Source organism: Cyclopterus lumpus, chromosome 21 (assembly GCF_009769545.1).
Source record: "Cyclopterus lumpus isolate fCycLum1 chromosome 21, fCycLum1.pri, whole genome shotgun sequence".
NCBI lineage: Eukaryota > Metazoa > Chordata > Actinopteri > Perciformes > Cyclopteridae > Cyclopterus > Cyclopterus lumpus.
This window is the reverse complement of record NC_046986.1, coordinates 14276045-14292243: the sequence shown is the minus strand read 5'-3', so window position 1 is coordinate 14292243 and position 16199 is coordinate 14276045. Positions and strand designations below refer to the sequence as shown.

The window sequence follows — 16199 nt, the reverse complement described above, 5'->3', positions numbered from 1 at the left end:
ATCCACATTAAAATGTAAAGTATGCCAGGGCATGAGTAATAATCTATTGTTCATATTCTTTTGTAGTGTGAGTAGTGTGACAGCACAACAAAAAGTATGGCTGTGGGAGGTCTGAGTGGCAGATTGGTGTTCCGGTATTTGACCTCTTTATGACAACAGGCAGCACTGCTTTCCATTAACCATGACGGCATTCACTCCCTAACCTGTACCATCGCTTTAACTGCTTAAATACAACCCAAAAACAAATCCACTGACATGTTACTGTTTTGATTGATGTTCCCAAATGGTCAGATCAGCTTGAAATTCACATTAAGAGAGAGAGGGGGCGGTGGTATTTGAGGTCAAAATATGTCTGTCTGGATTTAAACTCTGATTTCATCTTCCATTTCACAGACTTGAGTGAAAACCCTTTTGATCTTGGATGATGGCTAATTCCCCGACCCGGAAGGTTTGAAATACACGCACACGCAAAACACACACACATTGCCGCACAAATATGGTGTCCTTGTGATAAGACCACAACTGATGTGTGTGTGTGTGTGTGCGTGTGTGTGTGTGCGTGTGTGCGTGTGTGTGTGTTTGTGTGTGTCTGCATAGAGTTGTGTGCCGCTGCCGAAGAGATAAAAGGGTAGACAGTCAGGAAATGAAGAACTGCCAAATGGCTTTGGACCCCCTCAAGGCTATTCATTATGGGGTTAAAGTGATGTGCAGACACACACACACACACACACACACTGCTGTGTTTGAAGCCTCTTCTGACACTCCGCTCTACCCCCTGTACACCGTCTCTCTGTCGGGGCAGGTCTGAGATGAAAGTCAGCACAAGTCTTTTGCCCCCCCGAGGGTATTAATCTTCTAACGACCACATAATCTCCGATAAATAACCCTTCTATCTTTAGCGGTGTCATTACCTGGTCGAGGATACGCAGTTCTTTGTGGCACCTGTAGAACACAGTTCTACTGAGCAGCTTATTTTCTCCTTTGGTTGCATTTGATTGCTTATTTTGTCAGCAGAAGAGACCAATATGAAATTCCACACAACTATGTGAATACGATTTAATCTGCGTCATTAAAAGAATGCACAATAACAAAACCATTGACCTTAAAATCCATACAATGCGATTTAATGAGACCGAAAAGAAGACACCCTTCAGTAAAGTTCCCTGGCCTACAGTGACAAGCATAATGCTTTAATATCGCAAACTTCAAAGCAGAATTAAGTCTGTATCGATATGGACTGCCAAATGTGATTGACTTACCTAAAAGTCATTATGGGGATGTGCAGGCCCTGTAGGTGAAAGGAGAGGTTGCCTGATGGAAATTCCCATGGATCAGCTCATACAGGAACATTAAGTAGACAGTTATTGTTCAGTCTCTGCACTCTTCCACACATACCTGCCAGTCAGTCTCTTTGTGGTAAAGCTTCAGATCTTACTGTGTAGTGTTCATTTCAGTAAATAGAGCATCCGATCGGTTGAATGAGAACATTTGAGGTGAACCCGTTGTTTCTTTTGGGAAAATAGGCTATTCATCATTGGTCATTACTTGAAAAACATGCATTGGTCTTTTATAAGGAGGAGATTTTTACTGCATGATTAGTCCGTGGAAGTTCAGTATTCTCCCCCCCCGGAGTGAGTGGAATGCTTCATTCACGACGCACTGCAGTGTTTGGCATTCACGAATCTGTTGTCTCTGTTGGCCTCAAGGACTGCAGTGTATCGTTTGGAAGGTTCACAATGTCTCCAAAATCCCCCTCTGTTCCATGTGGAGTCCAGAACCGACCGATAGCATCCGCTTATCCAGCAACATTCCACAGTTGGAAACCCAGCTGGTTTCAAGATTATTGTCTAACAACGTGTAATTTGTTGTTCTGAATGTGAGCTAATGCTTGTGAAAAATCCAGTTCCTTTTACTATATGGACCAAATAACTTGATAGCGATATTGGGACGATATTGTTGACCATTGGCCTCACACTTCCTCCAGTATTTTCTGAAATGTTTACTTGTATTGACGTTATGTTTTGCCTTGCTTCTATGTAGAGCACTTTGTAAACCCTGTTTTTAAAGGTGCTATATAAATAAAGTTACACAATGATATGGTTGACAAATAATCATCAGTAATGTGAATATAATGACAAAGTATGAATTCAGAAAATGTATCCATCACATAACCCATATTAAACTATATTAAATATAAGAAGATATATATATATATATATATATATATATATATATATCTATATATATATATATACTATCACCTGAGTTCCTACAATCTCTGATTCACTCATAGTGTCCACCGTAAGAATGAAGCACATACTTAGGTGAACATGTACGCTCAACCTTCCAGCTCCCCTTTTTGTTTGAATTTTGGACTCAAATGTAATAGTAACACATGATAGTCCCAAACTGGAGCTACACAAAACCAGTTCAGTGCACTAAATGGGATAAACCAGTGGCTTTTGTTGTTTTTGCTAAGTTTTACTAGACCATTAACTGGATACCAAAGAGTTAACGAGTGTTTAATGTTGCTCTTTCTGTCTCCCTTTCATCGTCTCATTGATTCAATTCCATTCATTAATTTTATTGAGGAATAAAGAGCCAAATGAGTCTCTTTTTAAGACCACAACGTTTCACCATCAATGTTTAACCTTGTAACATTTATTTATTACGCTGGTTGATAATGACTTCCAGCCCGATTAAGTAATAGAAGCCAATCAGAGAAGAGGGAACTCGGCCAAGAAGCAAACCAATGAACAGATGAAGGATGAGGTTAGAGGGTGGTTTGTGGGCTCTTCCACGGCACTTCATTTCTGATGACAATTAAATCAGCAGCATGTGGATCCAGGGGTCTCTGCAGTCCTGGTTTTGGTATTTCTAAAAGGAAAATCTGTTTTCCATTGAAATCGTTCTCTTTCTTCCCAAACTATTTTTTTTTTGTTGAAGCAACCTCCTCTCCTGTCTTTTTGTCAGGTACATTTGAAATCTAACGATTTTATGTTATTGGACTGTTAATGCTTATATTGTTTGACTGAAGCTACCGCAGCTGATGATTTTTGCCCATATTTGACTTCTTTGGCCAATTCATCAATTTCAATGTCTCACTCTAATACAACAGCAAACCAAGCTACTGCTCTAACCCTACAATAAACACACTCTCAAATATATATATATATATATATATATATATATATATATATATATATATATATATATATATATATATATATATATATATATAAAGATGAATATCCAGATGTATAGATAATCCCTCTGCTTCCAGGCCACAAAGAAGTTCCAAAGTTAATCAATCCACTGCTTTATCACAGAAATAAAAGCAATTTATTTTCCAGACCAGGGCTCAACTTGACAAATCCAAGCAAGATCTCAAACACATGTTACTGCTCACTTCACCACCGCTTGTCTGTTTGTGCACAACACCTCAAATCCTGCTGTTTTCCAGCCAAACAAGCAGCGACTATATCACGCTTAGGCTTTGAGACAGAAGAAGAGATCATCAGCTCCACTTCACATGATGCAGATGTATGTCTCAAGAAAATTCTTTGACTATTACAGTATGTAGATCATGTTCTGTATACTTAAGCATTGTGTATTTTTTTAACAACTTTCTGCTTTATACAGATGTCAGTACTAAGTGTACAACTTCATGCTCATTAAATCAAACAAACACTACATTTATCAGTAGCACATATACATGTAGCTCCCTATCTACTGTATCTAAAGACAAAACTAACTAACAAAACGTGCCACAATGTTAATTCAATGAATGCTGGATTGTTATGACTAAAATTAATGATCTGCATTTGCACAAGTAATAACACTTCAAACAAGTGGGTCTGTAGATAAAACATGAAGCAGAAAACCATTAACATTGTGGATTTCATTCACCAGCTCTGGTAAACACCTCACTGGAACAACATTCATTTGACTGTGTATTCTAATCTTTACACAGGATGGTTGTGCTTCTGATTTACTTTGATTTGTTTCTCATCAGATTTTACACTCAAGTAGTCGAGATAAAGGCTACAAAAAACACAGACCACAAAGTGAACCCATTTGTGAATTGTGAATTATGAGAATATTATAATCAGAGAAGCTCTTCTTACAATAGTCTATAATCATCGGATAAAGAAATGAGACCATTTTATGCAGGATAATACCATGCCATTAAGTATACAGCGACCATAATCATCTATCTCCATCAAATAATGATAAACGCCAAAACACACCTCGGTTCATTGAACGTGCTCTGACTTCAAATAATAATTGTGTGTTCAAGAATTTGGCCAATCCACCTTTAAGTAATTATAAGTGCTCCGACTGTCTTTCTTTTCAGAAGTGAAATATGAAGGAGGAATGTGCTGCCGGCGTTTTGTCTCATTCCATGATTCGGAGGCAGCTGGAGAGTAAATAGAGGGGTGGTGGCGGCGCTGTCACTCAAATTAGACCCACTGCTTTCACCTTTGAGCTGAATCCGACCGGGAGTGTGTCTCAAAACGTCTCAACAGAACTCCCTGATTAGAAAACAGGCTCTAAAAACCAAGAGACAGCTCTGCAGTTACAATGTACACACGTCATTATTATCAGACTCACACACCGCACCGCTGACATGTTTGTTAATGTTCCGTGTCAGCGCTAAAGGAAACCAAAGTGAACAAAGTAGCCATCCAGGCTCAGCTATCAGGAACTAAATGAGCCAGAAATAGTTTAATTTGCAACATAATGACCGTCTTAGTTTGATGTGAAAATAAACCCATGATTAAAGTGATTTCCAACTTTGGAGACAGGCACAAACTCCCGAGCCAACAGCTGGCCGTCGTATGCTGACTAAACATACATTTGCTCCGACTCCGTCCAACCGCAATGCGAGCTGTATTGCAGAAACTTCCACAGTCTCCACCAACAAATCAGAGGAGTTTCCTACTGGGGGGCACACGAAGAGTTGATGGCTCAAATGTTACCTATTAGTAGAAGAGCTGTGATTCCCTTCATGTAAATACTTGATTCCTCAAATACTGTGCAGATCCCACCTCCAGGAGAGAGGCCTACATGGCCAGAGCGCTACATGAAATGTGTAGCTCTGTACGTGCGCATCTGCGTGTGATGTTCCTTCATCTCCTCTTCATCTTCTGATTGCTTTAATTACAGACTTACTGTCAGCTTCCCACTCTGTGCGCAGGAAAAGCAAACTCTTACGGGCACATGAAAAGAAGGTGCACCCACACATACACACGCACACACACACGCGCGCGTGGCACACACACCTATCCCAGCCCCAGTCAGTCAGTAGGCTCTTTGATTCTCTGCCTGCCGGTGATCTGTCTCTCATCGTCACCCCTCCCTGATCCCTTGTTCCCCTCTTTAGCTCTGCTGGGGCAGAACATCTCTCTCTCTCTCTGTCTCTGTCTCTGTTTATTTTGCAGTGGCTGTAGGTGGGAAGCCTAATCTGCAACCAGGAATCCGTCTGTATGTCTTATTTCTGTCAGCACAAGTAAAATCATAAGATCAAGTAAAGAGTTCTGGATATTAGGATAAATGTGACAACACAGGACATTAAAACACAATATCTGAGCTCCAATATACAACCTCACATAAAAGTAATAATAATCAGTTATTAATAAATTATTATTATCAGTAAAAACAAATCAGTGTAGTATTCGCATTGTTCCTTTCTGTTTTTTCTCAGTTGTCAACAAGTTTTCTGAGAGTTCTTAAAACAAATCTGAGGGCTCTTGGAGTCTTTCTTGCAGGCGGATAATTCTATTAGTCTGAGCAGCAGCTATTCATGATGGATGGAGGGCTCTTTGAAGCACAAATCCTCATCAAGCCATTGAAAAGGTAAAGACTTAAGAGTTTAAGCGTTTACTTAGAGGGTGGAAAGTTGCAAACCGACAGAATTTATTCACGCCAACTTGTGGTAATGTGTACTTTTAACCTGCCACCAGCAACAGGGCGGATAACACCCCAGAGCCCATCCATCTGCACAGCCTCGACCAACAACACAATCCCTCACCAGTGTCCAACCTGCCAATGAATTCTTTCACCAACCAGAACCAACACAGTTTGGTGTTCAGCACACAACAATTAATTTTAATCTTAAAGCACACACTCTCATGTGTATCATAACGTATGATTTTCAAGACCCAGTATTTCTGCTTCTCCACAATGTAAAACATGAAGTGCCAGATCTCCCACCCCATCTTTGTAAAGAATACATTGATGACTAACTGAAGGAGGTCGCCCACACAGAGGACTCTTTCGGAGGCACAAATTAGACCACAAAGCTCAATTTGATTAAACTTGCTCCCTGCAGCCTGCAGAGATTTCAATTGTTGATTTAGCGTTGGTTTGTCTGTGCTGTGCATGTGGATATAATAATGGTTAGAGGGGAACCCATGACTAGAAAAGTCTTTTTTTCTGCTGGGATTATTGCATGTACCTGTATTTCATCAGAGAATTATGTCTTTCTTAATTTTTGAGTATCTGTCAACCCGACTGAAAACTTATGTTTGTGCACATTAACACTTTTAACCTTTTGACGCAGACGAATAAAATGAAATAATAAGACATAAATTGTCACTTTTTCTATTAAAAATAATAATGCACATTTTATTAACTATTTTTGTGTTTTACTAGTATGCTACAACTTCAGTGAGTATTTCAGTGAAGTGTGTTGGGGCTTTTTCCAGGTGCCATGAAAGAAAACGTATCATCCCTGTAGGAATGAAATTGACACTGACATTTGAGTATCTTTAGATTCATCTCCAACTAGGCATGATTGTTCCAATACATAATTTGCTTAGATCCTTATTACAATCATTACACATACTGTAAATGATTCTTGCACATGACCACAGTCCTAACCAAATGAGCTAAAATAACTTCACTTCCATACGTAAACTTTCCGAAGTGTTTCGCAGAATTTCCTTTTCAGATGTGTGAAGCTTTATGAAACATTCAACCCAACGGGCCTCCGCAGCTCGATATATTTCTCGATGGGGGTAATTGGATATGCTGAGTGGATCGGACTCAGCTGTGGCATAAATCGCAACAATAACTTTCACAAAACAAACACAAGAATCCTTTTGATGACATCAGCCCAGAATAAAGAGGCTAATTCTGAGAATGCTCGTGCCGAGCAGCATTAAGCGACAGAGCGGCGAGTAAGTCAACACATTATCTCTTCACTTCAGCGTCGTACAGGATGATCATGACTACAGACGCTGGCTTTGTTACTTTTCTTCCACCTTCATCCCTCTAATCCTCAGAAACCGTATTAACTTCTTTTGAAGATGAGTTACACTCCCTCCCCTGTTTCTGCTCTGTGTCTCCTTCGCCTACCTGTGAACATGAAAGATTCGATGGCAGCGGAGACACGCTGTGCTGGGGGCTGCAGGGACAGAGAGAGACACACAGATGGAGAGATAGAAAGAGGGGAAGAGGGAAATAGAGAGAAGACGGGCGGGGGGAGGAGGGAGGTGTGTGTGTGTGTGTGGGGGGGGGGAGGGTAGAGACGGATTGATTTCCACCTCCAGCAGCTACAGTTCAAAGCCAGCCAGCAGACTTCAGAGGCTCGGCAGGACCCGGCACGTCCCCAGCCGGGCCGAGCTGCCTGTCTGCGGGCAGGACTTCCCCCATGGGCCTCGGGGCCCGGGACAGTGAGGCGGCACCAAGAAAACAATTATGCAGACAGCGGAGAAAGGTGTGCAAGGTCACACACTTGCTCAAACACACAGCAAAGATAGAGTCTCTTACACAAACTCCTATCGTACATGCAGGACTGATTTGGCTTATTGCATAAACTGATTCATTATCATGATAATATAGGAGCCCAAACGCCTTTGCCACTGCAAGTTCTTCCACTCTATTCAAACATGATCAAAATCATCAGAAGAGAATAAAGTCAGCCACATCGGTAGCATATTTGGGATTTAAAAATCCCAGCCTTGTCATGGAGCAATCCAGGCCTCAACTGAAGCTGGTGATGTGAGGAACCATCTCGTTTGTCCCCCACCTTTGCAGCTGTCACACGCTTCACAATGAATTTGGGGATGTGCCTGTTTCACAAATGAATTTCATGTAAATTACTTTTTTTTGCGAACAATAATATTGGAAATATATTTCTTTGGTCTCATGCACTTGACAACACATGTATCAATCAGCGAGTCAAATACACGAGATGTCATCTAAACAGCAGTGTTTGGCGTCACTTTTGCAAACAATATTTAGCACCTTTAGTAGATGTATTGTTTTGTACATGCATCCCCAGTGTTTCTGTCCTAAAGCCTACATATCCTATACCAAAAAAAAGAATCATCTCACACTTATTTTAGATACAACTATAATAAAGCATAGGGTTTTTTTCTTCTTCATAATAGCCAAAGTATTGCTCAGGAATTTCCCTGAAGTCTTGCAGAAATCCGTCCTTGCATTCCAGAGAGCGGATCTGCTCAGACGTCTTACCTGGAGCTCAGAGAGGGGGCACGCAGGTGTAGTTTCTCCGCTGCACTGCGGGGCGATCAGTCCTGGTGATCGGTGATCAATCTCTGGCGTGGTGTCGGATAAGCATCGCCGAGGGACTGTCTGTCTGCGAGTTTTTACTCCACTCGGTCCAAGTTGCGTCTCAGCCTCCACTTAGCTGCATGTCGGTGTGTCTGCAGGCTCCTCCTTGGTGAGAAAAAAAAAGCGAGAAGTTTTCTCCGCCCTGAATGAGACAGATTAACGTGTACAGTCTATGGGCCCAGGTAGACTCTTGTCGAGGACAATTAACGTGCTGCAGGCTACGACTCCACTCCGCCATCTAGTGTTCACAGGCCTGTAGTGGCAGCACGATGACCTGCTGAACTCCAACCTGATCAACATAACGAAAACGCCTACCAAGATTACCCCTAAGTATATATATACAGTATATATATAGTTGTATCTTGCTTGGTCCATACTGTCTGAATGTGGGTTTCTATTCAGTGTGCACTGCGTTTTATATTAGGATCTATAACTAACTGTTTTCATTATTAGTTAATTTTCCACTTGGTTTCTCAGGAAAATGTCCATCACAAGTTTATAGGGCCAAAATTGATTTCTAAATAATAATAAAAATAAGGTAACTCTTTTTGTCAAAAAGTTTAGAATCCAAATATTAATTTTGTTGTCATTTAAGACAAAAAAAAGCAGAAAAATGTCACAGTTGAAACACAATTTTGGTATGAATGTACTATAATACAGTAATATAACAAAATAATATAATACATTTGCTACCGATGAGTTATACTGTACGATTACAGCTGTCATCATTACTCACACAATATATTGCCGTTATAACTACCGCTACTTCTAATTCCATTACCACTACAATTTCAGATTTAACACCATTTGTTTTGGTGCAGCACTGTAAATAACCTCTATATGCAGTGTCAGCAGCACAACATATAAGCAGACACATAACAAATAGAAATATGAACCACAATATTCATAGGTGTGCTGAAAAAAGTTACTTAATACTATCACTGTTAGTGCTTTACATGAAGGCCAGTTACACACAAACATTGTTTCAGATGACACATTTTCTCTAAAACACAAGCTATAAATTAGTTTAAGTGTGTGTGTGTGTGTGTGTGTGTGTGTGTGTGTGTGTGTGTGTGTGTGTATGTGTGTGTGTGTGTGTGTGTGTGTGTGCGTGCGTGTTGTGACTTTGGTTGTGTGATGTTGATGACTGGTGCCTGTTGTCTGAGTTGGGCTAAGGCTTGGACTTTAGTTTTCCTTCCTTCTCCTCCTCCTCCTCCTCCTTCTTCTTCCCTTCGCTTCTCCTTTTCACAGCCACAGAAAGGGTGAGATAAAAGAGGGGCTTTGAAAACACTGGGAGTCCTGTAATTACTCTCTCTCCCTCTCCCTGTCTCTGTCTCCCTCTGTGTCACTATTTTTCTTTTTCTCTGTATCTCCAACGTCTTTCTCCCTCTTGGTTACCCTCTCTTCGCTCTTTCACGTTCACTATCCCTCTCTCGGTCGGTCTCCTTCTCTCTTTCTCCATCCTCTTCTCTCTCTTCTTTCTTCTCTCTCTCTCTCCGCCTCTCTGTCTCCCTCTTTCTTTGAGCGGCTCATTGATGTCGATCCAGGGGCTTCCTGACTGAAAAGGAGGATGAGAGGAGAAGAGATTAGATGAGAAGAGAGGATAAAGAGAGGATGAGGACAGGATAACAAGAAGACTGATGAGTTCTGCTGAGAGAGTGATGACTGCTCTGTCACAGACCGGCTAAAAACACATATTAAGCAAAACCTGTATACACTATGATGGATGTTGTAACAGAAGAACCCATGCAAGTGAATCTGCATAAGGTGGAATGGGGTATAGAAATATAGGATATGTTGAGCTAATGGGACACAAGACACATGCCATATGAGGCAGACTGAGATACCTGATGCATAATGTGACGGAAAAAGATTAAACAAGATCAGATATGATGAGATAAGGGATTATTTGATAAAGCTATATAATAGTATAGGTTTACATATCCTTGACACACTGCATGATCTCTTTGGGAAATATGGCTGGTGCAGCATTAATTAGAAGGATGCAGCAAAGAAACAAAAAATATGTATATATGTATATAACAAATACTGTACATCTGATAATGAAAACAACATGTTTTGAGGTATGAAAAACAGCATTTATGAATTTAATGATGTGTTGTTTTATATCCTTTGGACCATATTCAATTAGGCTTTCTTTTCTTTCAACACTAAACATAAGCATGTCTGTGTATCTTTGACTCTTCCCAATATATTTTCTCCATGTACTGCCTTCCATTTTTATCTATTTATGTGTGGCTCTGCTTTTATTAATATGTGCTGGACACATTTGATTTGGAGTTATGATTATTTGGTCCATGCATAACTGTATTCATCAGCAGTATCACAAGTCCCTTTGGTCAACATGCATTCATGTTGGAGATCAGAGTTCTTAAGATCCAGTCGTACAGCAGCTGTCACAGCCTGCATGCCCTGTTTTAACCCTCCCTCAGCACCACATCAAAGTACTGTAGCTCAGAGAAGATCGCAGTCAGCGGAGGCCTAATTTTCTGCTCGGTGTAATGAAGTTTGGCTAACTTACATTTGCGGCAACATCTTTAAAAGCAAACTTCCTCATGCTTTTCATTTGCCCCAAGGAGACTCAAACCCTGAAAGAAGAAATTGAAAATGTGCTCTCCCTGTTTTGAACTTTTCAAGGATTAAATAAATATGCGTTATAGAAACATGAGGCTATTGATATTGATATTTTTCTCCTTATACTTCCGATTTACATTATTAGCTAAGCCCATATAAACTAAGGCCATTCAAATAGTGAGGATAAACACATGTCTACATTACTGACTGTATATAGAAACTAAAGGTCATATATGCATCAAATCACATAACAAAACACCAACGTCATATTGAGCAAATATTTTTGTGTAAACTGAGCTGAAATATAATTATCTTAAACTCTGTAGTAATCTTTCCTGAAGAACACACACATGCTATCCAAATGGACCCACCACAGACTCTGACCTTGTTAGCACCCCCCCATGCACATTGTCTGTGAGAACACACTCACATTCTCTAACTACTGTTCAACAAGGAAGCAAAGAGCCGGTTGCCATGGTAACTGCAGTGTCAGCTAACCTACTTTTGCATGAACGAAGGACATTGGTCGATGGGAGAGAGGTGGATGATATAGGTACATAGAGATCCACCCGCACACAAACGCACACAAATGCACACAAACGCAAAGTACATATTCATTACATTTGATCGTCTCGGACAATCTTTCTCCTGAGCAGACAGTGGGAGAACGCTTGTGTTTGCAGAGGAATCATTGAAAAGAATGAGAATTATTATTGATATTATTGATAGAGAAGAAGACAATATAGGAGCGTATGAAACTTTGGTGAACCCTGTAGGTAAAACTGGGTTGATGCAGAAGAAAAAAAGACGTAAAAAAACAAAGCCAGTGTGCATGCAGGATCAGGTCAACTGAGGTTTATTTTCATATCTAATCATCACAACGATTTCCCAAGGGATAACATTCAATTATAAAATAATTACGTTTTTTATTGCAGATATTGCAGTACAGTATTCAGCATAATAAAACAGAGCATAAAGCACTGAACGCCCATTGGAAACACAGGAGTTCTTACTAACTTACTTTGCCAAGCATTGAGAAACCTGTCCATCACTCACTGACACAACCCTTAGCAAGAAATAAATAAATGCAAATTAAAATTCTGAGGGAGGAAATTGCCCTCACAAGGACCGCTTAGCGTGTCATAATGTGCCAGTCGGTGTTCACGTCCACATATTCTGGACATGGACATGTTGTTATATATTATATAAAAACAGAATTCCAACACGTTAATGCATTATTTAGAGATCTATGTATGTATGAACAATAACACCGTGTACAAATATATAACTTCAAAGTAAGCATTGCCACACTGGTGCGTGACAGCCTTTGAATTTACGTCAAGCAAGTGGTGTGCAAGTATCAAAATTGGACAAATGTCAATCTTAATGGCGTCTCAAAGAGCTGTTTAGCCCTTATATCTACAAAAGGCTCATTACCATCACTAATTGACCCGTCTACTGGTTAACAGCATCCGCCGTTTGTGTATTATTGACAGCACTGCGTCCTGCAGGGAGCCCCGAGTATGCTGCTTAAAAGGATTGAGGGGATTTTCATCCAATAATAATTTTTTGTTCGCATCTCCCTGCAGTTCCCCTCTAATTCTGAATCATTGGCTGTGGAGAATTGTATTAAGCAGATGAAACACACTGGGCATGAGACATGAGTGGGTATGATAAAGAGAGAGAGAGAGAGAGAGAGACACACACACACCATGAATTAGGGCTTGTTGCCAGCACTTTTGGGCTGCTGTGACAGTGAGGCATTCAACATCCGGGCTTGACAACAACAACACACACACGTTTTTTAGTGGCTGATTTTTTGTAGCATTGCGATGTTCCGCAGCCACAAGGAAACCTGTGAGAAATGGCAGTTCTTTGTAGATGAAATATAAGAGGAGCTTCAGAAAAAGCACAAAACATCTTCAAGTTATTACTGCAGCAAAATAATTGACCTTCACTTGAAGTTTTTTTATTCTTTTCCTCTTCTGGTTCCATTTCCAGCCGCTAAATATTCCATTTGTGCTGGTTTGATTTGTGTATCGCTGTACACCGCATACGACCATAAACAGGGACTGAAGGAGTAAATTAGTCAGCGCTTCAGTCTCAATTTAGTTTATTCACTTGGCCTTATTTCATTATGCTACATGCGTTTCAATTGTCATTTGCTGAACAATCATTTAGTCTCTAGAAGTACATACAGAATGTGTTCATAGTGTAATATTTTCATTCCAAAATAAAATAGCAAAAACATTTTAAACACTGTGAGAAATGAAATACAGCATACAATGTTTTCAGGATCTGACACACACACACACACACACACACACACACACACACACACACACACACACACACACACACACACACACACACTCTCTTCCTCATTGTATGCCTAAGCAGTCCACCCTCTGCTTTTCATCGTGGGTGGTAAATAGTGGGCCCACCCCTCACCCAGGAAGGCGTCACTGTGTCAAACATAGACACTCTTTCTCACACACACACAGACACACACACACAGACACACACACACACACACGCACACACACAGGGACAAACATACACACACATAGCTCAATCCATCCCTACACATTTAAGGCTGAATGTGAGAGTGGAGCAGGTCTGAACAGGTGGACAAGCAAAGCAAGTCTGCAGTCATGGCTGAGAAACAACACACGCACACACACACACACACACTTACAAGCACACACACACACACGCACACACACACACACACACACACACACACACACACGCACACATTTACTTCTCCTTTAAGTGAGTTGGGTCCATCATATAGCACATGACAGTATTTACCTATATCTTGAATATTTTAAAACACCGCCATTTGATTTTAAAAACAGTCCTGGCCGTTATCTATAAATACGTTATTGCTTACATTGCATCTTGTGTTTTGTAGTCTTTGTAGTCTACATGATGGTCTAGTCTGGTCTATACAGAACATTTTTTGTTAAAAACTTTTTGGAGATTTAAATTGTTCAAACCTTGGAAAACAAGATCAGTGGATGTCCACCAGGCGTCGCTAAAGAACATTTATTTCCAAAAGCCTTGTTTTTCAGCTGGATGTAGTGGCTGAGGAAACGCGCCTGTGCGCTGGGAGAGAAACCCAAAGCATCGATTGCAACGCCGTTTACGTTTGACACTATCAGCTATTCATAGAAAGCAAACTACACCAAGCAAGCACCAACATTATGTGTCCCATTTTGCTCAAACTTGGGTCACATCTCTAAACACGTAATCCTCATATTGACATTAAAACACTGTACGACATACCAGAAGAGTTTGTCTTGGGGGGGGGGGGAGAACAACTCAGCGGCTGTGTACATGTCTCTCTATACTGTGTTTGTATAGTCTCTCTCTCTCTCTCTCTCTCTCTCTCTCTCTCTCTTTCTTCCAGTCTGTATCAATCTGGCTCTAGAGCGTGAGCGCGCGCCGCAATTCTTGATCGGTGCGCGGATGATGATGATGATGATGATGAGAGCGTGACCTCACCGCTTTCTGCACAGCTGCTGGAGAGAGGGGGAGACACAGAGAGAGAGAGACAGAGAAACAGAGACACGTTGAGGTAATCAGCTCGAGGAAGCCTCCACGGAACAGCGGAGAACATTCACAACACAGCGTTTCGTGCAACGCGCGCTGCCTCCCAGAATGTGCTGTGCCCTCGGTTCCTTTCCACGGTACACGAGCCAGTCGCCGCGGCACCCCCACTGACACCGAAGCCCAGATGCTCACCCTCTCCGCGGACATGGACGAGTCTTCGTCTCTGCTGGATCTCCTGGAGTGCTCGGTGTGCCTGGAGCGCCTGGACACCACGGCCAAGGTGCTGCCGTGCCAGCACACCTTCTGCCGCCGCTGCCTGGAAAACATTGTCAGCTCCCGGAACGAGCTGCGCTGCCCGGAGTGTCGCATCCTGGTGGACTGCGGGGTGGACGACCTGCCGGCGAACATCCTGCTGGTTCGCCTCCTGGACGGCATTAAGCAGCGGCCGCAGCGAGGGAGCGGAGGAGGGGTAGGAGCCGGCGGCAGGCAGTCCCTGGCCGGGGGCTCGCTGCAGGGCTACGCAGCCGGGATATCCGCAACTCCCCCGGGCAGCGCGATCAGAGAGCTGCCCGTAGCCATCAGGAGCTCCCCCGTCAAGGTTGGTTACTTTTCACTCGGAAGATCAGACGATGTTTGCATGTTTCACCGTTTAATGAAAGAAACACTTCCTACAATACGACTTAAACCTCGTCCGAGGAGCCAGGAGCCCATTCCCAATCCCGCAGGCTTCACACAAAACACAATGACAACTTTAAGAGTGCCTCTCCTGTCCGCCGCTGCCTGCAGCAGTAGCATTTACTGGGAGATGTTTATCTCTTGACGTTTGCTGGTAAAGGGGAACAGTGTGTTCAGCATGCTGCCTGTACAGATACCCAGCTGCTGTGTGGTTATAGATGCACATGTTGAGGCTGTGCTCTGAATATCCACGCAGTGAGACTGATTGGAGGATTGACTGTTTGAGAACCAGGATCAGGAACAAACAGAGACCAAATTATAGGACATGGAGAGAGAGAATAAGTCATAACAGTAAAGTGCACTGTTGTGTCTGTCACAGCTGATGACACAGATGCATCCTGTTGTCTATTGATTGTTTTGCTGAGTTCTCACTGGTCTTGCCTGTGATAGACAACCTTGGTATCACAGGGTGTCTTTCCTGTGTTGCACTGAGCCATAATTAAACTAAACTGGCAGATCCAGAGAAGAAGAGAGGCAGACTGAGTGGGTCACCTGCCTCTGATACTGGTGTTGTCTCGCCCCCCCCCCCCCCCCCCCCCCCACACACACACACTCTGCAGAAGTGTGAGGTTTCATGGGTGAGAGGAATGGAGAGGCTTGTTTACTTGCTATGCACTGCATCCCATGCATCGGCTTATTGGTTGTGATTTGAGACGTTTTGAAGAATGTGGCTGTAGTGTGGCAAATAGACAGAGAATGTGAGAGAGCAGAGCAGCCCTGTGCTGCAT

At 42.0% G+C, this 16199-nt stretch overlaps 1 protein-coding gene across 1 annotated transcript in view; it reads left to right on the top strand.

The window, feature by feature from the left end:
• The first annotated feature begins 14920 nt into the window (after positions 1 to 14920).
• LOC117750399 (E3 ubiquitin-protein ligase SH3RF3-like) overlaps positions 14921 to 16199 on the top strand; it is an 84869-nt gene continuing 83590 nt past the window's right edge. Inside the window, exon 1 of the mRNA XM_034561596.1 lies at positions 14921 to 15334. Coding sequence (XP_034417487.1) covers positions 14921 to 15334 — 414 coding nt within the window. The remainder of the gene's footprint in view (positions 15335 to 16199) is intronic.